At 45.4% G+C, this 26396-nt stretch overlaps 1 protein-coding gene across 1 annotated transcript in view; it reads left to right on the forward strand.

The window, feature by feature from the left end:
- Nucleotides 1-881: 881 nt before the first annotated feature.
- LOC115138335 (zinc finger protein 395) overlaps nucleotides 882-26396 on the forward strand; it is a 52299-nt gene continuing 26784 nt past the window's right edge. Inside the window, exons 1-3 of the mRNA XM_029675093.2 lie at nucleotides 882-1194; nucleotides 9997-10302; nucleotides 11249-11478. Of these exons, the coding sequence (XP_029530953.1) occupies nucleotides 10108-10302; nucleotides 11249-11478 (425 nt within the window). The 5' untranslated portion in view covers nucleotides 882-1194; nucleotides 9997-10107. The remainder of the gene's footprint in view (nucleotides 1195-9996; nucleotides 10303-11248; nucleotides 11479-26396) is intronic.

The raw sequence follows: 26396 nt of genomic DNA on the forward strand, positions 1-26396 counted from the left end.
GCAGAGGCGGCATGGGGATGTTAAATCTTTCCCCGGCTCAGCCGGGGAAGGTGAAAAAAATGAAAGACATAGAAACAGCATCCCTGCATCTATATTGCTGTAAAAGCATCATCCCTGCATCTATTTGGCTGTACAAACATCATCCCTGCGTCTATATTGCTGCTGTAGCCTGTTATGTAATCCATATTGGGGACTCCCCGCCCACACAAGCAATCCGCATACCAAACTGCACATACAGTAGGTATTTGTTGTTTTCACCTCAAGAAAAGGAAAACTCACAACACCTTATCATTAGTGTAAACGGAGGCAGTGTGGGCTGCATTTAGCCTACTGTGTCAGTCACAGCAAATCTCGCCCGACTCGTTTTGTCAAACGCTGCAATGTCTTGTCGAACGCTGATCAATACTGAGATTATGATGACGTCGCTACATACAAGTAGCAACATTGTTCATGTTGTGGAGGGGTATGATATGACAATAACAACACTGTAGTCCGAATAAAAATAATAGTAGATGACATATATGTATAATCAGTAGGCTTGTCTTTCTCCATTCATTCATTTCAAACATCCCCAGTTTCCCTATTGCAGCCTATGACCAGCTAGCACTGAAGCAACGTTAAACGTAGTTATTTGCTTTCTGCAGCAGGGCAGAGATACAACAATGTAACCTGGTTTAGTTACTGTACGTCCATTGTGAGCTCCACTCAAGCACGCCCAACTACAGGCCACTGTAAACAAGTGAGATTTGTGGGACGTGTGTCTTGAAAAACAGGGTTTGACCAATGAACGCCGACATCTTTACCACATGGTTAGCTTGTTTACTAGAAGACCTGAAAACCCCGCTGAATATAGAGTTTAAGAAAACCCGGAATTGAATGTCGTGTGTTAATATCAAAACTTGACACCTACAGCTATATTTCCACACTAAAATGGCTTCACCGCCGCTGATTTATCTATCCGATTGAGGCTACATGTAAAGTACACGGTTATTTGCGTCCATGGGCATTGTATGGTATTTACTTGAGACTGTTTTAGCAGAATAAAAGCTCCATTCCAATCCTGCCCCTGACTCCATATCGGGTTTGGATATAACCAGCATACAACCCCTTTTCCAGGCACAGAAAATAGCATTTCAAGTTACAGCCGGTTAAAGCGAGCTTGAAGGAAGGGGGTGTGTTAAAAAATTGGCGGAGGTAAGTGCACTGTACCCATTGAAACTTTGGGTTGTTTTTCTCAAAGAAAAGTGCTGTTTATGATGCATTTTTCACCGATGCTTGTCAATGTTCTAGTAGATTTCTTCTGTATTGCATAAGGACTCGATTGTAAGGGTATATGTTTATTTGTAAACATGAAAAAAAAACGTGTTGATCTGATCGCTGCAAAATGTATTGGGGCTCATTTTTATATGACCATGTTGATCAACTGTCGAGTGGCAAAGAATATCAGGAGGACGCAGTCAAAACAGACTCACTGTTTTTATTTGTGGGCCATCAATCATTCTTCAATGAAGCAATGCTGAGTAGTGCTGTACGGACATTTTCTTTCAAAACATAACAGAGTATCAGAATGTAGGCTGGGCTACTGTAAAAGTCATGTTTTGCATCCTAAACTCTCTTGTGCGCAGTGCTCCTTTGTTACAATAACCTTGTTAATAAATTGATTCCTTTTAACTTCCAAGATGATCCTATTATTGTGGAACCTGTAAACATGCAAAAAACATATATACTAATAAAACAATTATTATGCATTATAGTGAATAAAATATTTACATTAAAAGTGTTGTGGTGAGGATATTGCTGCATTAGGGATAACATGGTGGTATTTTCATGGTATTTTTTTTAATGTAACGCCATGGTTAGTAAGCTCACCTAGAAGTTGTTTTGGTAAGGAAAATACACAATGGGCAGTTAGTGCGGGCATGCGTGGTCATACCACTCTTTACCGATAGGGGGTGGACACTCCTTCAGAGTGATGTTTTTGTAAGCACAACGCTTCTTAATGCAATGATGATGACATTGATTGACACCTTGAATTAAAGCTTCCCATTCACCCCCTGGTCAACGTTATTATGCTGCGTTGTTATTATCATGTTATTACATTAAGTAATAGTAAAGATGTGGAGATATACACTGATGAGAATGACGATGACAGTGATAATAAAGCTATTTATTTATTTGATTTAACCTTTATTTAACGAGGCAAGTCAGTTAAGAACACATTCTTATTTACAATGACGGGCTATCAAAAGGCAAAAGGCCTCCTGCAGGGACAAAAGCCAAACTTTGGGGGGCTCTAAATAATGCTAATTTGCCGATTCCATTTCTTTAAAATGCAGTGTTGAACTGTTACAGTGGTAAATATGAATATAAAAGTGTGTTCCAAATGAAACGAACACCCCCAACTTTCTGTCATGGACAATACTCAAGGACATACTCTTCAGAGCAAACTGATTTGAAATAAAAACAATATTACTTTCCTGAAAATAATATTTAGAAACAAATATTAAGAAAGTAGAGGATTACATTTGCATGCACATGCATAGGTAGTTAAATAAAGGTTAAATAAATAAAAATAAAAGGGGCCTCATCTGTAATTCAAGGGGATTTGGGCCCCCCTTGCCCTCTTAGGTATCCTTGTGGCGCAGCAGTCTAAGGCACTGCATCTCAGTGCTAGAGGTGTCACTACCCTGGTTTGATTCCAGGCTGCATTGCAACTGGCCGTGATTGGGAGACCCGTAGGGTGGCACACAATTGGTTTGGCTGGTGTAGGACATCGTTGTAAATAAGAGTTTGTTCTTAACTGACTTGCATAGTTAAATAATAATAATCACATTCTGGTCAGAATTACAAACACCTTTTAGGATGTGTTTTTTCCCTAGTATTCCTGACAGTATGGGGCGGCAGGTAGCCTAGTGGTTAGAGCATTGGGTCAGTAATCAAAAGCTTGCTGGATCAAATCCCCAAGCTGACAAGGTAAAAATCTGTTGTTCTGCCCCTGACAGTAGGCTGTCATTGTAAATAAGAATTTGTTCTTAACTGACTTGCCTAGTTAAATAAAGGTCAAATAAATAAATAAAGTATGCCGTCTGTAACTGGCAATTGTGGCATGTACAGTAGAGAGCTACTGTAACACAGAAGGCCAATGTTGTGCAATCAAAGGAAATGCTGTTACGATCAGATCAGTTCACTATTACTACAATGAGTCAACCATTACTGGAATCAAGGAGGGGGATGGAGAGAAAAAACCTGACTGTAATTGGAGTTTTTTTTTATGGCAGTTACCAACCAGACCTTCAGAGATGTCTCCTTCTCACTCTCATTCTCCTAGTCTCTTTCATACAAATTTGGATCTTAATTTGAGCCATCTTGCTACAGCAGGAAAATGTGAATTATTATGCGGATTATAATTAATGCACATTTTTGTAGAGGTTGATCAACTTTTCATTCGGTCAAATCGAGTCTGAAATTTCAAAGTGGAAATTACAAACTTTAGAAGCCTTTTAAAAACTCAAATACACTACAAGTTTGCATTTCCTGCAGTGCAGGAAAATTCTCAGCAACAGACCCCTACCCACATGTACATACTGTATTACCTCAATTACCTCAGCTACCTCGTACCCCTGCACATTGACTCAGTACTGGTACTCCTTCTATGTACAGTTTTATACACTTTTATTTCTTTCATCACATTCCCAGTGGGTCAGAAGTTTACATACACTCAATTAGTCTTTGGTAGCATTGCTTCTAAATTGTTTAACTTGGGTCAAACATTTTGGGTAGCCTTCCACAAGATTCCCACAATAAGTTGGGTGAATTTTGACCCATTACTCCTGACAGAGCTGGTGTAACTGAGTCAGGTTTGTAGGCCTCCTTGCTCGCACACGCTTTTTCAGTTCTTCCCACAAATATTCTACAGGATTGAGGTCAGGGCTTTGTGATGGCCACTCCAATACCTTGACTTTGTTGTCCTTAAGCCATTTGCCACAACTTTGGAAGTATGCTTGGGGTCATTGTCCATTTGGAAGACTCATTTGCAACCAAGCTTGAACTTCCTGACGGATGTCTTGAGATGTTGCTTCAATATATCCACATAATTTGGAGTGGTTGAAAAACACGTTTTTAATGAGTCCAACCTAAGTGTATGCAAACTTCTGACTTCAACTGTATAGCCTCGTTAATGTTTTTATTGTGTTTCTATTTCCTTTTTATTTTGAAAATATTTGTCTTACTTTTTACCTCTGCATTGTTGGGAATGGGCTCATAAGTAAGCATTTCACTGTAAAGTCTACACCTGTTGTATTAGGTGCATGTGACCAATACATTTGATTTGTAATTAGTATCTGTACTACTCAGTCTTTGGCTTCCTTGGTGGCGTTGGTGTTGCTTACACACACACACACACATACATACACTCCCCTCCTCTCTCCCCCACCCTGCACTCTACTCCACACTCCCCACCCCAAATCTTTCCCACCTGTAAATTCTTCTTCTGTACTCTGTAGAAAGGATGACTCTCTGTGTCTGTCTTGCTCTCTGGTATTGAGACTTGCATCAGTTTCATGATGACATCCAAATATTGATTTTTATTGACTACGTGAGACAGGAAGCGTGATTGGTGGTAGAATGAGTCCTCCGCTTTGCAGGGGAACGTTCAGTAATTATTGGGAGAGTATTATTGAAGAATCCCACCTCAACTTATTGGAGACTGTTTGGAGACTGTTTGGAGACTGATTGGAGACTGATTGTAGACTTATTGGGGACTTATTGGAGACTGTTTGGAGACTATCATTGGAGCAGTGTCTTGACTTTTAGCCTTTTCCCTAAGCAGGGTAAATACAAAGTATTTTGACATAATCATGTATTTTGAATATGTGCAGGGTAACTTGAATAACATGAAATTCAACAAGTGGAAAGAGTCATTAGTAGTGCACTCTTTTGTAATAACTATGTCATTCATATTCTGTCTGGTTTGAAGAGAATATTTACAGGCTACTGTTACGTAATTGTATGTTAAAACCTAAGGTAGGCCTAAACATTCCATTGGGATGTTGAATTGCAGCTAACTTTAGCTCTGTGTGTAGATGGTCTGACCAGCAACCAGCCCTTCCTCTCTTTAAATAAGTATCAAGACAAATCTAATGATGAACAACAGTGTCCGAAATAGAAAGGCTTCAAAATAGGTCATCATGGGACATTTTTGTGTTCTAATTAGTGTTGTCACGATACCGGAATTTTGACTTCGATATCGATACAATGTTTAGTATCACAATACTCGATACCAAAACGATACCACGACAATCTTTGGGCATCTTTTGCATTGAAGTAGCCTCTTCTATCAAAATGTGCACTGTCTCTTTAACCAGTAATGACTTCATTTGCTGATATTCTTTGGGAGAGATGTGAGAGAGAGACCAAATAAGTGAATGACTAATGCTTTTGGTTGCAATTGTCTTTGAAATAAGCATATTTAGCATTATGGTTTGCACATTTTTTAAGTGCTGAGAAAAGTCCTCAAAGAATATTTCAGCCTATCAAATACTATTTTAAAGAAATGTATCATTTTTGTATAGTTATGTGATTCACAACCAAACAGTGGTGGAAAAAGTACTACATTTTCATACTTGAGTCAAAGTAAAGATATCTTAATAGAAAATGACTCAAGTGAAAGTGAAAGTCACCCAGTAAAATACTACTTGAGTAAAAGTCTAAAAGTACTTGGTTTTAAATATACTTATGTATCAAAAGTAAATGGAATTGCTAAAATGTACTTAAGTATCAAATGTGAAAGTAAAAGTACAAACCATTTCAAATTCCTTATATTAAACAATGTTTTTTTTAAATGATTGGCAGATAGCCAGGGGGCACACTCCAACGCTCAGACATCATTTACAAACGAAGCATTTGTGTTTAGTGAGTCTTCCAGATCAGAGGCAGTAGGGATGACCAGGGATGTTCTCTTGATAAGTGTGTGAATTGGATCATTTTCCTGTCAAAATGCAACAAAAACTTTTGGGTGTCAGGGAAAATGTATGGAGTAAAAAGTACATTATTTTATTTAGGAATGTAGTGAAGTAAAAGTTGGCAAAAATATAAAAAGTAAAGTACAGATACCCCCAAAAACTACTTAAGTAGTACTTTAAAGTATTTTTAGTAAAATACTTTACACCACTGCAACCAAAGTACTTGGGTAGTGGATTGATGTTAGCTTTAGCTGTCAGCTAGCAAGGGAAGCCTACAGAGCTGGAAGCTACCAGTATCTTCATGTACTGATCACGTTTACATGCACACAGTATTCCAGATAGCAGCTCATATCCCGCTTAACATTTTATTCGGGATATGCTGTTTACATGCACCTTTTGATATCCTGCTCATGAGTATCCCTGTATCCATGAATGAACAGAATATTCCTCATTTAAGTTCATATTGGTTAAATGGAAGAGTAACTGAAATCTGGACACTGACTCTAGGCCTATAACCGCTCACATGTAGTGTAATATAATATTAACTCCTGCAAAATTGTGCATTTTTGCAGTGAAATTATACAACCAATGTTCATTTTGTCTCGGGAACAGGAGTGGAGAAATATGATTTCTTTCTTTCAGCATCGCTTGAGAAAATAGGAATGTGCATCTAATGTGTTATCTCTGACACTATATCTGCAGACAGTATTTGAACCACATAAAATATGCACCCAAGATGAATGGAAGCCTTATCAGAAATGTGTTTTGTCCTTTTCTCAGCTTTTCATTTCCTAATTTCCGTTTTCCACTGTTTTGTGGAGTTTTTGTGTTTTCTCCCTGGTCCCTAAACGAAACAGACAACTTTACCAGTGTCAACTAGATTACTAATGCATTCATTCTATCAATGTAAGATATTATTCTTTATTTAGTCTTCTGGGGAACAAATGATGACAGAAGAGAAGCTGCATTTATCAAACTATAGTTGACAGACAAATGGCCTACCAAATGTTGGAAATGATAATATGGCCTAGCAAATGTCGGAAATTATAAGCAGAAACGTAATTTAATTTATAGTAAATTAATGATAGTATGCAAAATTATTATGGAATTATTATGGTGATTTGTTTGACAATCGGATGAAAACATCATCACACAACACACGTGATTTGAGAAATGGAGCCTGCGCAGACCGCAAAAACAACAGTAAAGGGGATTAGACGTTTACATGCCACAGTATCCCGTCTTAGAACAGCATATCCCAGGCATCTTATCTGAGTTTCTCATAACTGGGATACAAGCTTTTTGGGGTTATTGTAAACATGGATGTGGATGTGAATGTAAACCTGATCACTGTCAAGTGAAAATTTCCACATGCCGTGTCGCATTATTCTATTAGTCTGCAATTCAGGGCGTTTCTGTGTGTGGGCCTTCCCTCAAGCATCCCATTGGTTCCTTCATTAATGCCCCTCCGAGCATCCCATTGGTTCCTGCATGATCCCCCCCCCTCCCCCCACAGAACAGTGGGAATACTGTGTCCGACAAGCAGGGGCGAAGGACATTGTCTACCTGTCGGCTCCGCCTTCCGCCAGCTACTCTAGTGCACAGCAGGCGGGGGTGACACCATGTGCTAGCTAGCTTGCTAGTTAGTGACACCATGTGCTAGCTAAATAGCTAGTTTACTAGTTAGTGACACCATGTGCTAGCTAGCTTGCTAGTTAGCTAACACACAGTGTCTCCCCTGCCTCCCGCATGTTGTGTACCGGAGTCCTCCTAGGACTAGCTAGCTAGCACACTGTGTCCTTCGCTCCCATCTGCCGAACACCTGCCCTTAACAGAACTGCAGTACCCAACAGGCAGGTGCGAAGAACAACAGGCAGGTGCAGGTGGTGCGATGAACACCGGGCGCATTCAAGCAGATCACTTTTGTCAAGATGTTGACCAATGTTGGTCACCACCTTTCAAATGTGTTGCATTAGGGGTATAACATTTTTCTGACTTGCAACTACATGTCGACTGCATGAACTTTACAAAAATCATGTGATCAAAGGTCATACGTTTTTTTATGAAGTCGCCTTCAAGTCACTGTAGTTGCTTCTCACCAACTACACCATGCAACCATCACCTGCATTGTGGGAGGCACTATTTGTCAACCAATCATTAGGGTGTTTTTGTTTGACCCACACGAACGTGGCCAAAGACATGACTGTGAAACAGCAAACAACTTTGCCACGATTCTAAAGCTACAGGGGATAGGCTACAAATGAAAGTGATATTTGATATCTAACCAATTAATTGTACACACACACGCTATGTTTTCATTTTGTGAGTGTGGAATATGGGGTGTATAGAGAAGTTTATTTCTACATTTATAAAGAAAAACTTTTATAAGCAATAGCATCTATGTTGACACTGCCATGTTGTGTTGATCTGAGCCTTGCTGTTTGAAAAGCACTACAGTTTTCAACTCGGCTATCGCAGATGCACCTCCCTGACATCATTCGCCAAACACACCCACTGTCTACCGGTGTTGCCCCTGCTTCCCTTTAGCTATTCCGGTACACAGCAGGCGGGAAGCGGGAGTTACACCGTGTGCTAGCGAACTAGCTAGCTTGCTCGTCACCTCCCACCTGCTGTGTACCGAGTCTTACGTAGGACTAGCTAGCTAGCACAGTGTCCTTTGCTTCAGCCTTCCGAACACCTGCTCTTGCCGTCAACAGTTCCCGACGGGCAGGGGCGAAGGTCGCTACTGGGAAACACTCTTTTCACGCTACTTCGATACTGAAGTTACTTTTTTGTAGCAGGTTAGGAGAACTTACGCATCAGGTTAGGATAATTAACGTAGCAGGTTAGGAAACTGTGGTTAAGGTTAGGAAAGGGGTTACGGTTAGCGAAAATGCTCTCCTAACCTGCTACTTAAATCACTTTGTATCAAAGTAGCGTGAAAAGACTATGTCCCTTATGATACCTACTGTACTGGAGCGCCCCCACCTGTCCCAGCTTAAAAATGTAACAATACAAGTATCAAGAGGTGTTCCTGCAGATGCAAGAATGACCACATGCAGGAACGCCCTGAATTGCTCCCTTCTCCAAGACTGTTAACTTCTGTGCAGCATGAGTGTGGCGCTAACACAATGCAGCCCAGACTCCCAGTGCAGGCTAGCAGTGAGTAAGTGGAGCTAACATGAGGCAGCCCAGACTCCCAGTGCAGGCTAGCAGTGAGTAAGTGGAGCTAACATGTGGCAGCCCAGACTCCCAGTGCAGGCTAGCAGTGAGTGAGTGGAGCTATAATGATGCAGCTCAGACTCCCAGTGCAGGCTAGCAGTGAGTAAGTGGAGCTAACATGATGCAGTGCAGGCTAGCAGTGAGTAAGTGGAGCAGGCAGGGTGAGCTGAGCTATGATAAGGGGTCGGCTGCACTGATATAGACAGGCTTGATCCATGAGACACATTTGACAGAAATACCGAAAGTAACAAATATTCTCGTACCGAACCGTTTTTCGTGTTCAGTATACCGTGTAACACTAGTTGTAGCTTTATTAGCTTGAGCCATCTAATCCCAAGCCACTACACATACCGTATATAGTCAGAGGGCGGTGTAAAAAAGGGGTCGCTTCTACCCACTGATTTGGGGTCAAATTTGTTTTTATCCCTCTAATGGTCAAGGATAGGGTTGGCGGATATGGTAATCTTATCCAAGATCAGGAGCAATTTCAACCAAGAGCTTTTAAGGAGAGGAGGTGGGGAGAGGGGTACATTGTGGTCTGAGACGGGTGTTCAAAAATGCCTTCCCCGCACATTTAAACAATCCATCAAGGCTCATGGCATCAACACATGCATCTGGACAGATATGACTATGTCAATGAAGGCAACTTTATAGGGCTTTGAAGCGTGAAATACAATAGGAAATGGAGCACAAAGATTTTCTCTGTTATATAATGTATTGAAAGCAGATGGTCAATTTCTAAGGGCTGGATTCAATTCGCATCGCAGAAGTATCGCGGAAGACGTTTTCTCCAATCTTGTTTCTTCTCTTTCAGCTGTACCTCTCTCTCACTCCGTCCTATTCTACGACCAGTCTTTGCCATTGTTCCAGAGAACCAAACCTCAATAGATCTTCTGAGTCTACAGACAAAGTGTTACTCCCAACCATGTTACCCAAGACTCGTCTGGGGAAGCGTTCCCCCCTAGGGGCATTGCTGTGTACCTCCTGCCCCTCCATGGAGAGCACACTGGAGACAGGGGCCCACGGGGACCCTGAGGGGGGTGTGGGGAGCCCAACTATGGGACCACCAGGGCCCCAGCATCTCAGCAGGTTCAACTACAAACTACACCCTGGACAGAAGGTGAGGGAGAGGGGAGACAGGGAGCGGTGGGGAGAGAAGGGGGATGGCGGGAGAGAGGGTGAGAAGGGAGAGTGGGAAAGGGATGAGGGTAGAGGAGAGAAGGGGCTAGATCGACAGAGTGTAGGTGAGAGAAGAGAGGGAGGGAGGGAGAAAAAGTGGAATGCACTGTTCTTATATAACTTTTTATAACTACTACAGATGTAGGATCTTCATTTGAGCCAATTTTAAGAATCCTGCAGCAACAGGAAACCACTTTAGTTAATGGACATTTTTGAAAGGGTTGATACATTTTTCATAAGGGAAAATCATGTCTGAAATTTCAAAGTGGAAACTACAAAATTCAGAAGCCTAAACCTCAAATACACTACACATTTTCAATTTCCTGCATTGCAGGAAAGTTCTCCTGCAACAGGGTGATCTGTATCTATCCCCATGTGGTCTCAGCCTTCTGTTTTCTGCTTGAGAGAAAAACAGCCAATGTGTCTGTCTGTCACTGTCTGTTCCCATTATCTTTCCCTCGTTTTCAGTGTTGATGTAAATCAGTATATTTTGGCCTTTATCCCATCTCTTCTCATCTACAGTATTTCACTCCTCTCTCAGGTGAACAGGCTGGGCAGCAGTCCACTGTCATTCTGTCACTGTCACTCTGCCTTTATCCACTGGGCTGTTTGATGGCCAGAGTGGCACGACTACCTCAAGGAATCGCTTTCTCTCTTTCTTTTATATCTCTGTCTCGCTATGTCTTTCGCACCACTCTCCCCCTAGCTTGACACTAACTCTGACTTGTTGTTTTTGACTTGTCGTTGTACTTCTCTATCCCTCTCTCTCTGCCTGTCTCTCGCTTTGCCTCTCTCTCTCTCTCTCTCTCTCGCTCCCTCCCACTCCCTCCCTCCCTCCCTCCCCGATTTAACATGTCACTGTCTCTAAACCCTCCCTCCCTCCACAGGTGTATGTGTTGTGTGGAGGGCGTGAGTGCACAGGGATGGTGGAGCAACACAACCATGTGGATAATGAGGTGGCCATCCTGCTGCCTGCTCTGGGACAGCATGTCCTGAGGAAACTACAGGACGTCTGGACCTCCCCCACCGTCCCTCCTCATCCTCCTGCTGCAACACAGAGCACAAGCAAACCATACCAAGTGTCCTCCTGCATCGATGTTCCCAATGTGCCCAGGAGGTAAGGGTAGTGTAATGTAGTGTGGGGAGGTAAGGGTAGTGTGGGGAGGTAAGGGTAGTGTAATGTAGTGTGGGGAGGTAAGGGTAGTGTGGGGAGGTAAGGGTAGTGTAATGTAGTGTGGGGAGGTAAGGGTAGTGTAATGTAGTGGGGGAGGTAAGGGTAGTGTAATGTAGTGGGGGAGGTAAGGGTAGTGTAATGTAGTGTGGGGAGGTAAGGGTAGTGTAATGTAGTGTGGGGAGGTAAGGGTAGTGTAATGTAGTGTGGGGAGGTAAGGGTAGTGTAATGTAGTGTGGGGAGGTAAGGGTAGTGTAATGTAGTGTGGGGAGGTAAGGGTAGTGTAATGTAGTGTGGGGAGGTAAGGGTAGTGTAATGTGGTGTGGGTAGGTAAGGGTAGTGTGGGGAGGTAAGGGTAGTGTAATGTAGTGTGGGGAGGTAAGGGTAGTGTAATGTAGTGTGGGGAGGTAAGGGTAGTGTGGGCAGGTAAGGGTAGTGTAATGTAGTGTGGGGAGGTAAGGGTAGTGTAATGTAGTGTGGGGAGGTAAGGGTAGTGTAATGTAGTGTGGGGAGGTAAGGGTAGTGTAATGTAGTGTGGGGAGGTAAGGGTAGTGTGGGCAGCTAAGGGTAGTGTAATGTAGTGTGGGGAGGTAAGGGTAGTGTAATGTAGTGTGGGGAGGTAAGGGTAGTGTAATGTAGTGTGGGGAGGTAAGGGTAGTGTAATGTGGGGAGGTAAGGGTAGTGTGGGGAGGTAAGGGTAGTGTAATGTGGGGAGGTAAGGGTAGTGTAATGTAGTGTGGGGAGGTAAGGGTAGTGTGGGGAGGTAAGGGTAGTGTAATGTGGGAGGTAAGGGTAGTGTAATGTAATGTGGGAGGTAAGGGTAGTGTGGGGAGGTAAGGATAGTGTAATGTAGTGTGGGGAGGTAAGGGTAGTGTAATGTAGTGTGGGGAGGTAAGGATAGTGTAATGTGGGGAGGTAAGGATAGTGTAATGTGGGGAGGTAAGGGTAGTGTAATGTAGTGTGGGGAGGTAAGGGTAGTGTGGGGAGGTAAGGGTAGTGTAATGTGGGGAGGTAAGGGTAGTGTAATGTAATGTGGGGAGGTAAGGGTAGTGTGGGGAGGTAAGGATAGTGTAATGTAGTGTGGGGAGGTAAGGGTAGTGTAATGTAGTGTGGGGAGGTAAGGGTAGTGTAATGTAGTGTGGGGAGGTAAGGGTAGTGTGGGGAGGTAAGGGTAGTGTAATGTAGTGTGGGGAGGTAAGGGTAGTGTAATGTAGTGTGGGGAGGTAAGGGTAGTGTGGGCAGGTAAGGGTAGTGTAATGTAGTGTGGGGAGGTAAGGGTAGTGTAATGTAGTGTGGGGAGGTAAGGGTAGTGTAATGTAATGTGGGGAGGTAAGGGTAGTGTAATGTAGTGTGGGGAGGTAAGGGTAGTGTAATGTAGTGTGGGGAGGTAAGGGTAGTGTAATGTAGTGTGGGGAGGTAAGGATAGTGTAATGTAGTGTGGGGAGGTAAGGGTAGTGTAATGTAGTGTGTGGAGGTAAGGGTAGTGTAATGTAGTGTGGGGGGTTAGGGTAGTGTAATGTAGTGTGGGGAGGTAAGGGTAGTGTAATGTAGTGTGGGGAGGTAAGGGTAGTGTAATGTAGTGTGGGGAGGTAAGGATAGTGTAATGTAGTGTGGGGAGGTAAGGGTAGTGTGGGGAGGTAAGGATAGTGTAATGTAGTGTGGGGAGGTAAGGGTAGTGTAATGTAGTGTGGGGAGGTAAGGATAGTGTAATGTAGTGTGGGGAGGTAAGGGTAGTGTAATGTAGTGTGGGGAGGTAAGGATAGTGTAATGTAGTGTGGGGAGGTAAGGGTAGTGTAATGTAGTGTGGGGAGGTAAGGGTAGTGTAATGTAGTGTGGGGAGGTAAGGATAGTGTAATGTAGTAGTGTGGGGAGGTAAGGGTAGTGTAATGTAGTGTGGGGAGGTAAGGATAGTGTAATGTAGTGTGGGGAGGTAAGGGTAGTGTGGGGAGGTAAGGATAGTGTAATGTAGTGTGGGGAGGTAAGGGTAGTGTGGGGAGGTAAGGGTAGTGTAATGTAGTGTGGGGGAGGTAAAGGGTAGTGTAATGTAGTGTGGGGAGGTAAGGATAGTGTAATGTAGTGTGGGGAGGTAAGGGTAGTGTAATGTAGTGTGGGGAGGTAAGGGTAGTGTGGGGAGGTAAGGATAGTGTAATGTAGTGTGGGGAGGTAAGGGTAGTGTAATGTAGTGTGGGGAGGTAAGGATAGTGTAATGTAGTGTGGGGAGGTAAGGGTAGTGTAATGTAGTGTGGGGAGGTAAGGATAGTGTAATGTAGTGTGGGGAGGTAAGGGTAGTGTAATGTAGTGTGGGGAGGTAAGGGTAGTGTAATGTAGTGTGGGGAGGTAAGGATAGTGTAATGTAGTGTGGGGAGGTAAGGGTAGTGTAATGTAGTGTGGGGAGGTAAGGATAGTGTAATGTAGTGTGGGGAGGTAAGGGTAGTGTGGGGAGGTAAGGATAGTGTAATGTAGTGTGGGGAGGTAAGGGTAGTGTGGGGAGGTAAGGGTAGTGTAATGTAGTGTGGGGAGGTAAGGGTAGTGTGGGGAGGTAAGGGTAGTGTAATGTAGTGTGGGGAGGTAAGGGTAGTGTAATGTAGTGTGGGGAGGTAAGGGTAGTGTGGGGAGGTAAGGATAGTGTAATGTAGTGTGGGGAGGTAAGGGTAGTGTGGGGAGGTAAGGGTAGTGTAATGTAGTGTGGGGAGGTAAGGGTAGTGTAATGTAGTGTGGGGAGGTAAGGATAGTGTAATGTAGTGTGGGGAGGTAAGGATAGTGTAATGTAGTGTGGGGAGGTAAGGATAGTGTAATGTAGTGTGGGGAGGTAAGATAATAAAATGTACCTAGCGTACACGTAAATCTATTATACATAAACTTGTTGATTGTGCGATTTTACGCTCACAAGATCATGCTAGTGAACTCTCTAGTAAGAATGGGTAGTGGTATGTACAAAGGGTAATGTAGTGTGGGAGGTAATGGTAGTGTAATGTAGTGTGGGGAGGTAAGGATAGTGTAATGTAGTGTGGGGAGATAAGGGTAGTGTAATGTAGTGTGGGGAGGTGAGGGTAGTGTAATGTAGTGTGGGGAGATAAGGGTAGTGTAATGTAGTGTGGGGAGGTGAGGGTAGTGTAATGTAGTGTGTGGAGGTAAGGATAGTGTAATGTAGTGTGGGGAGGTGAGGGTAGTGTAATGTAGTGTGGGGAGGTACGGGTAGTGTAATGTAGTGTGGGGAGGTAAGGGTAGTGTAATGAAGTGTGGGGAGGTAAGGGTAGTGTAATGTAGTGTGGGGAGGTAAGGGTAGTGTAATGTAGTGTGGGGAGGTAAGGGTAGTGTAATGTAGTGTGGGGAGGTAAGGATAGTGTATTGTAGTGTGGGGAGGTATGGGTAGTATAATGTAATGTGGGATGTAAGGGTAGTGTAGGGAGGTAAGGGTAGTGTAATGTAGTGTGGGGAGGTAAGGATAGTGTAATGTAGTGTGGGGAGGTAAGGGTAGTGTAATGTAGTGTGGGGAGGTAAGGATAGTGTATTGTAGTGTGGGGAGAGTACGGGTAGTATAATGTAATGTGGGATGTAAGGGTAGTGTAGGGAGGTAAGGGTAGTGTAATGTAGTGTGGGGAGGTAAGGATAGTGTAATGTAGTGTGGGGAGGTAAGGGTAGTGTAATGTAGTGTGGGGAGGTAAGGGTAGTGTAATGTAGTGTAGGGAGGTAAGGGTAGTGTAATGTAGTGTGGGGAGGTAAGGGTAGTGTAATGTAGTGTGGGGAGGTAAGGGTCATGTAATGTAGTTTGGGGAGGTAAGGGTAGTGTAATGTAATGTGGGGAGGTAAGGATAGTGTAATGTAGTGTGGGGAGGTAAGGGTAGTGCAATGTAGTGTGGGGAGGTAAGGGTAGTGTGGGGAGGTAAGGGTAGTGTAATGTAGTGTGGGGAGGTAAGGGTAGTGTGGGGAGGTAAGGGTAGTGTAATGTAGTGTGGGGAGGTAAGGATAGTGTAATGTAGTGTGGGGAGGTAAGGGTAGTGTAATGTAGTGTGGGGAGGTAAGGATAGTGTATTGTAGTGTGGGGAGGTACGGGTAGTATAATGTAATGTGGGATGTAAGGGTAGTGTAGGGAGGTAAGGGTAGTGTAATGTAGTGTGGGGAGGTAAGGATAGTGTAATGTAGTGTGGGGAGGTAAGGGTAGTGTAATGTAGTGTGGGGAGGTAAGGGTAGTGTAATGTAGTGTAGGGAGGTAAGGGTAGTGTAATGTAGTGTGGGGAGGTAAGGGTAGCGTAATGTAGTGTGGGGAGGTAAGGGTAGTGCAATGTAGTGTGGGGAGGTAAGGGTAGTGTGGGGAAGTAAGGGTAGTGTAATGTAGTGTGGGGAGGTAAGGGTAGTGTGGGGAGGTAAGGGTAGTGTAATGTAATGTGGGGAGGTAAGGGTAGTGTAATGTAGTGTGGGGAGGTAAGGGTAGTGCAATGTAGTGTGGGGAGGTAAGGGTAGTGTGGGGAGGTAAGGGTAGTGTAATGTAGTGTGGGGAGGTAAGGGTAGTGTAATGTAATGTGGGGAGGTAAGGGTAGTGTAATGTAGTGTGGGGAGGTAAGGGTAGTGTAATGTGGGGATGTAAGGGTAGTGTAATGTAGTGTGGGGAGGTAAGGGTAGTGTAATGTGGGGAGGTGAGGATAGTGTAATGTAGTGTGGGGGAGGTAAGGGTAGTGTGGGGAGGTAAGGATAGTGTAATGTAGTGTGGGGAGGTAAGGGTAGTGTAATGTAGTGTGGGGAGGTAAGGGTAGTGTAATGTAGTGTGAGGATAGTGTAATGTAGTGTGGGGAGGTAAGGGTAGTGTAATGTAGTGTGGGGAGGTAAGGGTAGTGTAATGTAGTGTGGGGAGGTAAGGGTAGTGTGGGGAGGTAAGGGTAGTGTAATGTAGTGTGGGGAGGTAAGGGTAGTGTAATGTAGTGTGGGGAGGTAAGGGTAGTGTAATGTAGTGTGGGGAGGTAAGGGTCGTGTAATGTAGTGTGGGGAGGTAAGGGTAGTGTAATGTAGTGTGGGGAGGTAAGGGTCATGTAATGTAGTGTGGGGAGGTAAGGGTAGTGTAATGTAGTGTGGGGAGGTAAGGGTAGTGCAATGTAGTGTGGGGAGGTAAGGGTAGTGTGGGGAGGTAAGGGTAGTGTAATGTAGTATGGGGAGGTAAGGGTAGTGTGGGGAGGTAAGGGTAGTGTAATGTAGTGTGGGGAGGTAAGGATAGTGTAATGTAGTGTGGGGAGGTAAGGGTAGTGTAATGTAGTGTGGGGAGGTAAGGATAGTGTATTGTAGTGTGGGGAGGTACGGGTAGTATAATGTAATGTGGGATGTAAGGGTAGTGTAGGGAGGTAAGGGTAGTGTAATGTAGTGTGGGGAGGTAAGGATAGTGTAATGTAGTGTGGGGAGGTAAGGGTAGTGTAATGTAGTGTGGGGAGGTAAGGGTAGTGTAATGTAGTGTAGGGAGGTAAGGGTAGTGTAATGTAGTGTGGGGAAGTAAGGGTAGTGTAATGTAGTGTGGGGAGGTAAGGGTCATGTAATGTAGTTTGGGGAGGTAAGGGTAGTGTAATGTAATGTGGGGAGGTAAGGGTAGTGTAATGTAGTGTGGGGAGGTAAGGGTAGTGCAATGTAGTGTGGGGAGGTAAGGGTAGTGTGGGGAGGTAAGGGTAGTGTAATGTAGTGTGGGGAGGTAAGGGTAGTGTGGGGAGGTAAGGGTAGTGTAATGTAATGTGGGGAGGTAAGGGTAGTGTAATGTAGTGTGGGGAGGTAAGGGTAGTGTAATGTGGGGATGTAAGGGTAGTGTAATGTAGTGTGGGGAGGTAAGGGTAGTGTAATGTGGGGAGGTGAGGATAGTGTAATGTAGTGTGGGGAGGTAAGGGTAGTGTGGGGAGGTAAGGATAGTGTAATGTAGTGTGGGGAGGTAAGGGTAGTGTAATGTAGTGTGGGGAGGTAAGGGTAGTGTAATGTAGTGTGAGGATAGTGTAATGTAGTGTGGGGAGGTAAGGGTAGTGTAATGTAGTGTGGGGAGGTAAGGGTAGTGTAATGTAGTGTGGGGAGGTAAGGGTAGTGTGGGGAGGTAAGGGTAGTGTAATGTAGTGTGGGGAGGTAAGGGTAGTGTAATGTAGTGTGGGGAGGTAAGGGTAGTGTAATGTAGTGTGGGGAGGTAAGGGTCGTGTAATGTAGTGTGGGGAGGTAAGGGTAGTGTAATGTAGTGTAGGGAGGTAAGGGTAGTGTAATGTAGTGTGGGGAGGTAAGGGTAGTGTAATGTAGTGTGGGGAGGTAAGGGTCATGTAATGTAGTGTGGGGAGGTAAGGGTAGTGTAATGTAATGTGGGGAGGTAAGGGTAGTGTAATGTAGTGTGGGGAGGTAAGGGTAGTGTGGGGAGGTAAGGGTAGTGTAATGTAATGTGGGGAGGTAAGGGTAGTGTGATGTAGTGTGGGGAGGTAAGGGTAGTGTAATGTGGGGATGTAAGGGTAGTGTAATGTAGTGTGGGGAGGTAAGGGTAGTGTAATGTGGGGAGGTGAGGATAGTGTAATGTAGTGTGGGGAGGTAAGGGTAGTGTAATGTAGTGTGGGGAGGTAAGGGTAGTGTAATGTAGTGTGGGGAGGTAAGGGTAGTGTAATGTAGTGTGGGGAGGTAAGGGTAGTGTAATGTAGTGTGGGGAGGTGAGGATAGTGTAATGTAGTGTGGGGAGGTAAGGGTAGTGTAATGTAGTGTGGGGAGGTAAGGGTAGTGTAATGTAGTGTGGGGAGGTAAGGGTAGTGTAATGTAGTGTGGGGAGGTAAGGGTAGTGTAATGTAGTGTGGGGAGGTAAGGGTAGTGTAATGTAGTGTGGGGAGGTAAGGGTAGTGTAATGTGGGGAGGTAAGGGTAGTGTGGGGAGGTAAGGGTAGTGTAATGTGGGGAGGTAAGGGTAGTGTAATGTAGTGTGGGGAGGTAAGGGTAGTGTGGGGAGGTAAGGGTAGTGTAATGTGGGGAGGTAAGGGTAGTGTAATGTGGGGAGGTAAGGGTAGTGTAATGTAATGTGGGGAGGTAAGGGTAGTGTGGGGAGGTAAGGATAGTGTAATGTAGTGTGGGGAGGTAAGGGTAGTGTAATGTAGTGTGGGGAGGTAAGGGTAGTGTGGGGAGGTAAGGATAGTGTAATGTGGGGAGGTAAGGATAGTGTAATGTGGGGAGGTAAGGGTAGTGTAATGTAGTGTGGGGAGGTAAGGGTAGTGTGGGGAGGTAAGGGTAGTGTAATGTGGGGAGGTAAGGGTAGTGTGGGGAGGTAAGGATAGTGTAATGTAGTGTGGGGAGGTAAGGGTAGTGTAATATAGTGTGGGGAGGTAAGGGTAGTGTAATGTAGTGTGGGGAGGTAAGGGTAGTGTGGGGAGGTAAGGGTAGTGTAATGTAGTGTGGGGGAGGTAAGGGTAGTGTAATGTAGTGTGGGGAGGTAAGGGTAGTGTGGGGAGGTAAGGGTAGTGTAATGTAGTGTGGGGAGGTAAGGGTAGTGTAATGTAGTGTGGGGAGGTAAGGGTAGTGTGGGCAGGTAAGGGTAGTGTAATGTAGTGTGGGGAGGTAAGGGTAGTGTAATGTAATGTGGGGAGGTAAGGGTAGTGTAATGTAGTGTGGGGAGTTAAGGGTAGTGTAATGTAGTGTGGGGAGGTAAGGGTAGTGTAATGTAGTGTGGGGAGGTAAGGGTAGTGTTGGGGAGGTAAGGGTCGTGTAATGTAGTGTGGGGAAGTAAGGGTAGTGTAATGTAGTGTGGGGAGGTAAGGGTCATGTAATGTAGTTTGGGGAGGTAAGGGTAGTGTAATGTAATGTGGGGAGGTAAGGGTAGTGTAATGTAGTGTGGGGAGGTAAGGGTAGTGCAATGTAGTGTGGGGAGGTAAGGGTAGTGTGGGGAGGTAAGGGTAGTGTAATGTAGTGTGGGGAGGTAAGGGTAGTGTGGGGAGGTAAGGGTAGTGTAATGTAATGTGGGGAGGTAAGGGTAGTGTAATGTAGTGTGGGGAGGTAAGGGTAGTGTAATGTGGGGATGTAAGGGTAGTGTAATGTAGTGTGGGGAGGTAAGGGTAGTGTAATGTGGGGAGGTGAGGATAGTGTAATGTAGTGTGGGGAGGTAAGGGTAGTGTGGGGAGGTAAGGATAGTGTAATGTAGTGTGGGGAGGTAAGGGTAGTGTAATGTAGTGTGGGGAGGTAAGGGTAGTGTAATGTAGTGTGAGGATAGTGTAATGTAGTGTGGGGAGGTAAGGGTAGTGTAATGTAGTGTGGGGAGGTAAGGGTAGTGTAATGTAGTGTGGGGAGGTAAGGAGTAGTGTGGGGAGGTAAGGGTAGTGTAATGTAGTGTGGGGAGGTAAGGGTAGTGTAATGTAGTGTGGGGAGGTAAGGGTAGTGTAATGTAGTGTGGGGAGGTAAGGGTCGTGTAATGTAGTGTGGGGAGGTAAGGGTAGTGTAATGTAGTGTAGGGAGGTAAGGGTAGTGTAATGTAGTGTGGGGAGGTAAGGGTAGTGTAATGTAGTGTGGGGAGGTAAGGGTCATGTAATGTAGTGTGGGGAGGTAAGGGTAGTGTAATGTAATGTGGGAGGTAAGGGTAGTGTAATGTAGTGTGGGGAGGTAAGGGTAGTGTGGGGAGGTAAGGGTAGTGTAATGTAATGTGGGGAGGTAAGGGTAGTGTGATGTAGTGTGGGGAGGTAAGGGTAGTGTAATGTGGGGATGTAAGGGTAGTGTAATGTAGTGTGGGGAGGTAAGGGTAGTGTAATGTGGGGAGGTGAGGATAGTGTAATGTAGTGTGGGGAGGTAAGGGTAGTGTAATGTAGTGTGGGGAGGTAAGGGTAGTGTAATGTAGTGTGGGGAGGTAAGGGTAGTGTAATGTAGTGTGGGGAGGTAAGGGTAGTGTAATGTAGTGTGGGGAGGTGAGGATAGTGTAATGTAGTGTGGGGAGGTAAGGGTAGTGTAATGTAGTGTGGGGAGGTAAGGGTAGTGTAATGTAGTGTGGGAGGTAAGGGTAGTGTAATGTAGTGTGGGGGAGGTAAGGGTAGTGTAATGTAGTGTGGGAGGTAAGGGTAGTGTAATGTAGTGTGGGGAGGTAAGGGTAGTGTAATGTGGGGAGGTAAGGGTAGTGTGGGGGGTAAGGGTAGTGTAATGTGGGGAGGTAAGGGTAGTGTAATGTAGTGTGGGGAGGTAAGGGTAGTGTGGGGAGGTAAGGGTAGTGTAATGTGGGGAGGTAAGGGTAGTGTAATGTGGGGAGGTAAGGGTAGTGTAATGTAATGTGGGGAGGTAAGGGTAGTGTGGGGAGGTAAGGATAGTGTAATGTAGTGTGGGGAGGTAAGGGTAGTGTAATGTAGTGTGGGGAGGTAAGGGTAGTGTGGGGAGGTAAGGATAGTGTAATGTGGGGAGGTAAGGATAGTGTAATGTGGGGAGGTAAGGGTAGTGTAATGTAGTGTGGGGAGGTAAGGGTAGTGTGGGGAGGTAAGGGTAGTGTAATGTGGGGAGGTAAGGGTAGTGTTGGGAGGTAAGGATAGTGTAATGTAGTGTGGGGAGGTAAGGGTAGTGTAATATAGTGTGGGGAGGTAAGGGTAGTGTAATGTAGTGTGGGGAGGTAAGGGTAGTGTGGGGAGGTAAGGGTAGTGTAATGTAGTGTGGGGAGGTAAGGGTAGTGTAATGTAGTGTGGGGAGGTAAGGGTAGTGTGGGGAGGTAAGGGTAGTGTAATGTAGTGTGGGGAGGTAAGGGTAGTGTAATGTAGTGTGGGGAGGTAAGGGTAGTGTGGGCAGGTAAGGGTAGTGTAATGTAGTGTGGGGAGGTAAGGGTAGTGTAATGTAATGTGGGGAGGTAAGGGTAGTGTAATGTAGTGTGGGGAGTTAAGGGTAGTGTAATGTAGTGTGGGGAGGTAAGGGTAGTGTAATGTAGTGTGGGGAGGTAAGGGTAGTGTTGGGGAGGTAAGGGTCGTGTAATGTAGTGTGGGGAGGTAAGGTTCGTGTAATGTAGTGTGGGGAGGTAAGGGTAGTGTAATGTAGTGTGGGGAGGTAAGGGTAGTGTAATGTAGTGTGGGGAGGTAAGGGTAGTGTAATGTAGTGTGGGGAGGTAAGGGTAGTGTGGGGAGGTAAGGGTAGTGTAATGTAGTGTGGGGAGGTAAGGGTAGTGTAATGTAGTGTGGGGAGGTAAGGGTAGTGTAATGTAGTGTGGGGAGGTAAGGGTCGTGTAATGTAGTGTGGGGAGGTAAGGGTAGTGTAATGTAGTGTAGGGAGGTAAGGGTAGTGTAATGTAGTGTGGGGAGGTAAGGGTAGTGTAATGTAGTGTGGGAGGTAAGGGTCATGTAATGTAGTGTGGGGAGGTAAGGGTAGTGTAATGTAATGTGGGAGGTAAGGGTAGTGTAATGTAGTGTGGGGAGGTAAGGGTAGTGTGGGGAGGTAAGGGTAGTGTAATGTAATGTGGGGAGGTAAGGGTAGTGTGATGTAGTGTGGGGAGGTAAGGGTAGTGTAATGTGGGGATGTAAGGGTAGTGTAATGTAGTGTGGGGAGAGGTAAGGGTAGTGTAATGTGGGGAGGTGAGGATAGTGTAATGTAGTGTGGGAGGTAAGGGTAGTGTGGGGGAGGTAAGGATAGTGTAATGTAGTGTGGGGAGGTAAGGGTAGTGTAATGTAGTGTGGGGAGGTAAGGGTAGTGTAATGTAGTGTGGGGAGGTGAGGATAGTGTAATGTAGTGTGGGGAGGTAAGGGTAGTGTAATGTAGTGTGGGGAGGTAAGGGTAGTGTAATGTAGTGTGGGGAGGTAAGGGTAGTGTAATGTAGTGTGGGGAGGTAAGGGTAGTGTAATGTAGTGTGGGAGAGGTAAGGGTAGTGTAATGTAGTGTGGGGAGGTAAGGGTAGTGTAATGTGGGGAGGTAAGGGTAGTGTAATGTGGGGAGGTAAGGGTAGTGTAATGTGGGGAGGTAAGGGTAGTGTAATGTAGTGTGGGGAGGTAAGGGTAGTGTGGGGGAGGTAAGGGTAGTGTAATGTGGGGAGGTAAGGGTAGTGTAATGTGGGGAGGTAAGGGTAGTGTAATGTAATGTGGGGAGGTAAGGGTAGTGTGGGGAGGTAAGGATAGTGTAATGTAGTGTGGGGAGGTAAGGGTAGTGTAATGTAGTGTGGGGAGGTAAGGGTAGTGTGGGGAGGTAAGGATAGTGTAATGTGGGGAGGTAAGGATAGTGTAATGTGGGGAGGTAAGGGTAGTGTAATGTAGTGTGGGGAGGTAAGGGTAGTGTGGGGAGGTAAGGGTAGTGTAATGTGGGGAGGTAAGGGTAGTGTGGGGAGGTAAGGATAGTGTAATGTAGTGTGGGGAGGTAAGGGTAGTGTAATATAGTGTGGGGAGGTAAGGGTAGTGTAATGTAGTGTGGGGAGGTAAGGGTAGTGTGGGGAGGTAAGGGTAGTGTAATGTAGTGTGGGGAGGTAAGGGTAGTGTAATGTAGTGTGGGGAGGTAAGGGTAGTGTGGGGAGGTAAGGGTAGTGTAATGTAGTGTGGGGAGGTAAGGGTAGTGTAATGTAGTGTGGGGAGGTAAGGGTGGGCAGGTAATGGTAGTGTGGGGGGAGGTAAGGGTAGTGTAATGTAATGTGGGGGAGTAAGGGTAGTGTAATGTAGTGTGGGGAGTTAAGGGTAGTGTAATGTAGTGTGGGGAGGTAAGGGTAGTGTAATGTAATGTGGGGAGGTAAGGGTAGTGTTGGGGAGGTAAGGGTAAGGGTAGTGTAATGTAGTGTGGGGAGGTAAGGTTAGTGTAATGTAGTGTGGGGAGGTAAGGGTAGTGTAATGTAGTGTGGGGAGGTAAGGGTAGTGTAATGTAGTGTGGGGAGGTAAGGGTAGTAGTGTGGGGAGGTAAGGGTAGTGTAATGTAGTGTAGGGAGGTAAGGGTAGTGTAATGTAGTGTGGGGAGGTAAGGATAGTGTAATGTAGTGTGGGGAGGTAAGATAATAAAATGTACCTAGCGTACACGTAAATCTATTATACATAAACTTGTTGATTGTGCGATTTTACGCTCACAAGATCATGCTAGTGAACTCTCTAGTAAGAATGGGTAGTGGTATGTAGAAAGGGTAATGTAGTGTGGGAGGTAATGGTAGTGTAATGTAGTGTGGGGAGGTAAGGATAGTGTAATGTAGTGTGGGGAGATAAGGGTAGTGTAATGTAGTGTGGGGAGGTGAGGGTAGTGTAATGTAGTGTGGGGAGATAAGGGTAGTGTAATGTAGTGTGGGGAGGTGAGGTAGTGTAATGTAGTGTGTGGAGCTAAGGATAGTGTAATGTAGTGTGGGGAGGTGAGGGTAGTGTAATGTAGTGTGGGGAGGTACGGGTAGTGTAATGTAGTGTGGGGAGGTAAGGGTAGTGTAATGAAGTGTGGGGAGGTAAGGGTAGTGTAATGTAGTGTGGGGAGGTAAGGGTAGTGTAATGTAGTGTGGGGAGGTAAGGGTAGTGTAATGTAGTGTGGGGATGTAAGGGTAGTGTAGGGAGGTAAGGGTAGTGTAATGTAGTGTGGGGAGGTAAGGATAGTTTAATGTAGTGTGGGGAGGTAAGGGTAGTGTAATGTAGTGTGGGGAGGTAAGGATAGTGTAATGTAGTGTGGGGAGGTACGGGTAGTATAATGTAATCTGGGATGTAAGGGTAGTGTAGGGAGGTAAGGGTAGTGTAATGTAGTGTGGGGAGGTAAGGATAGTGTAATGTAGTGTGGGGAGGTAAGGGTAGTGTAATGTAGTGTGGGGAGATAAGGGTAGTGTAATGTAGTGTAGGGAGGTAAGGGTAGTGTAATGTAGTGTGGGGAGGTAAGGGTAGTGTAATGTAGTGTGGGGAGGTAAGGGTCATGTAATGTAGTGTGGGGAGGTAAGGGTAGTGTAATGTAGTGTGGGGAGGTAAGGGTAGTGTAATGTAATGTGGGGAGGTAAGGGTAGTGTAATGTAGTGTGGGGAGGTAAGGGTAGTGTAATGTAGTGTGGGGGGAGGTAAGGGTAGTGTGGGGAGGTAAGGGTAGTGTAATGTAGTGTGGGGAGGTGAGGGTAGTGTAATGTAGTGTGTGGAGGTAAGGATAGTGTAATGTAGTGTGGGGAGGTGAGGGTAGTGTAATGTAGTGTGGGGAGGTACGGGTAGTGTAATGTAGTGTGGGGAGGTAAGGGTAGTGTAATGAAGTGTGGGGAGGTAAGGGTAGTGTAATGTAGTGTGGGGAGGTAAGGGTAGTGTAATGTAGTGTGGGGAGGTAAGGGTAGTGTAATGTAGTGTGGGGATGTAAGGGTAGTGTAGGGAGGTAAGGGTAGTGTAATGTAGTGTGGGGAGGTAAGGATAGTTTAATGTAGTGTGGGGAGGTAAGGGTAGTGTAATGTAGTGTGGGGAGGTAAGGATAGTGTAATGTAGTGTGGGGAGGTACGGGTAGTATAATGTAATCTGGGATGTAAGGGTAGTGTAGGGAGGTAAGGGTAGTGTAATGTAGTGTGGGGAGGTAAGGATAGTGTAATGTAGTGTGGGGAGGTAAGGGTAGTGTAATGTAGTGTGGGGAGATAAGGGTAGTGTAATGTAGTGTAGGGAGGTAAGGGTAGTGTAATGTAGTGTGGGGAGGTAAGGGTAGTGTAATGTAGTGTGGGGAGGTAAAGGGTCATGTAATGTAGTGTGGGGAGGTAAGGGTAGTGTAATGTAGTGTGGGGAGGTAAGGGTAGTGTAATGTAATGTGGGGAGGTAAGGGTAGTGTAATGTAGTGTGGGGAGGTAAGGGTAGTGTAATGTAGTGTGGGGAGGTAAGGGTAGTGTGGGGAGGTAAGGGTAGTGTAATGTAGTGTGGGGAGGTAAGGGTAGTGTGGGGAGGTAAGGGTAGTGTAATGTAATGTGGGGAGGTAAGGGTAGTGTAATGTAGTGTGGGGAGGTAAGGGTAGTGTAATGTGGGGAGGTGAGGATAGTGTAATGTAGTGTGGGGAGGTAAGGGTAGTGTGGGGAGGTAAGGATAGTGTAATGTAGTGTGGGGAGGTAAGGGTAGTGTAATGTAGTGTGGGGAGGTAAGGGTAGTGTAATGTAGTGTGGGGAGGTGAGGATAGTGTAATGTAGTGTGGGGAGGTAAGGGTAGTGTAATGTAGTGTGGGGAGGTAAGGGTAGTGTAATGTAGTGTGGGGAGGTAAGGGTAGTGTGGGGAGGTAAGGGAAGTGTAATGTAGTGTGGGGAGGTAAGGGTAGTGTAATGTAGTGTGGGGAGGTAAGGATAGTGTATTGTAGTGTGGGGAGGTACGGGTAGTATAATGTAATGTGGGATGTAAGGGTAGTGTAGGGAGGTAAGGGTAGTGTAATGTAGTGTGGGGAGGTAAGGATAGTGTAATGTAGTGTGGGGAGGTAAGGGTAGTGTAATGTAGTGTGGGGAGGTAAGGGTAGTGTAATGTAGTGTAGGGAGGTAAGGGTAGTGTAATGTAGTGTGGGGAGGTAAGGGTAGTGTAATGTAGTGTGGGGAGGTAAGGGTCATGTAATGTAGTTTGGGGAGGTAAGGGTAGTGTAATGTAATGTGGGGAGGTAAGGGTAGTGTAATGTAGTGTGGGGAGGTAAGGGTAGTGCAATGTAGTGTGGGGAGGTAAGGGTAGTGTGGGGGAGGTAAGGGTAGTGTAATGTAGTGTGGGGAGGTAAGGGTAGTGTGGGGAGGTAAGGGTAGTGTAATGTAATGTGGGGAGGTAAGGGTAGTGTAATGTAGTGTGGGGAGGTAAGGGTAGTGTAATGTGGGGATGTAAGGGTAGTGTAATGTAGTGTGGGGAGGTAAGGGTAGTGTAATGTGGGGAGGTGAGGATAGTGTAATGTAGTGTGGGGAGGTAAGGGTAGTGTGGGGAGGTAAGGATAGTGTAATGTAGTGTGGGGAGGTAAGGGTAGTGTAATGTAGTGTGGGAGGTAAGGGTAGTGTAATGTAGTGTGAGGATAGTGTAATGTAGTGTGG

The sequence above is a fragment of the Oncorhynchus nerka genome, linkage group LG12 (assembly GCF_034236695.1).
Source record: "Oncorhynchus nerka isolate Pitt River linkage group LG12, Oner_Uvic_2.0, whole genome shotgun sequence".
In the NCBI taxonomy this organism is placed as follows: domain Eukaryota; kingdom Metazoa; phylum Chordata; class Actinopteri; order Salmoniformes; family Salmonidae; genus Oncorhynchus; species Oncorhynchus nerka.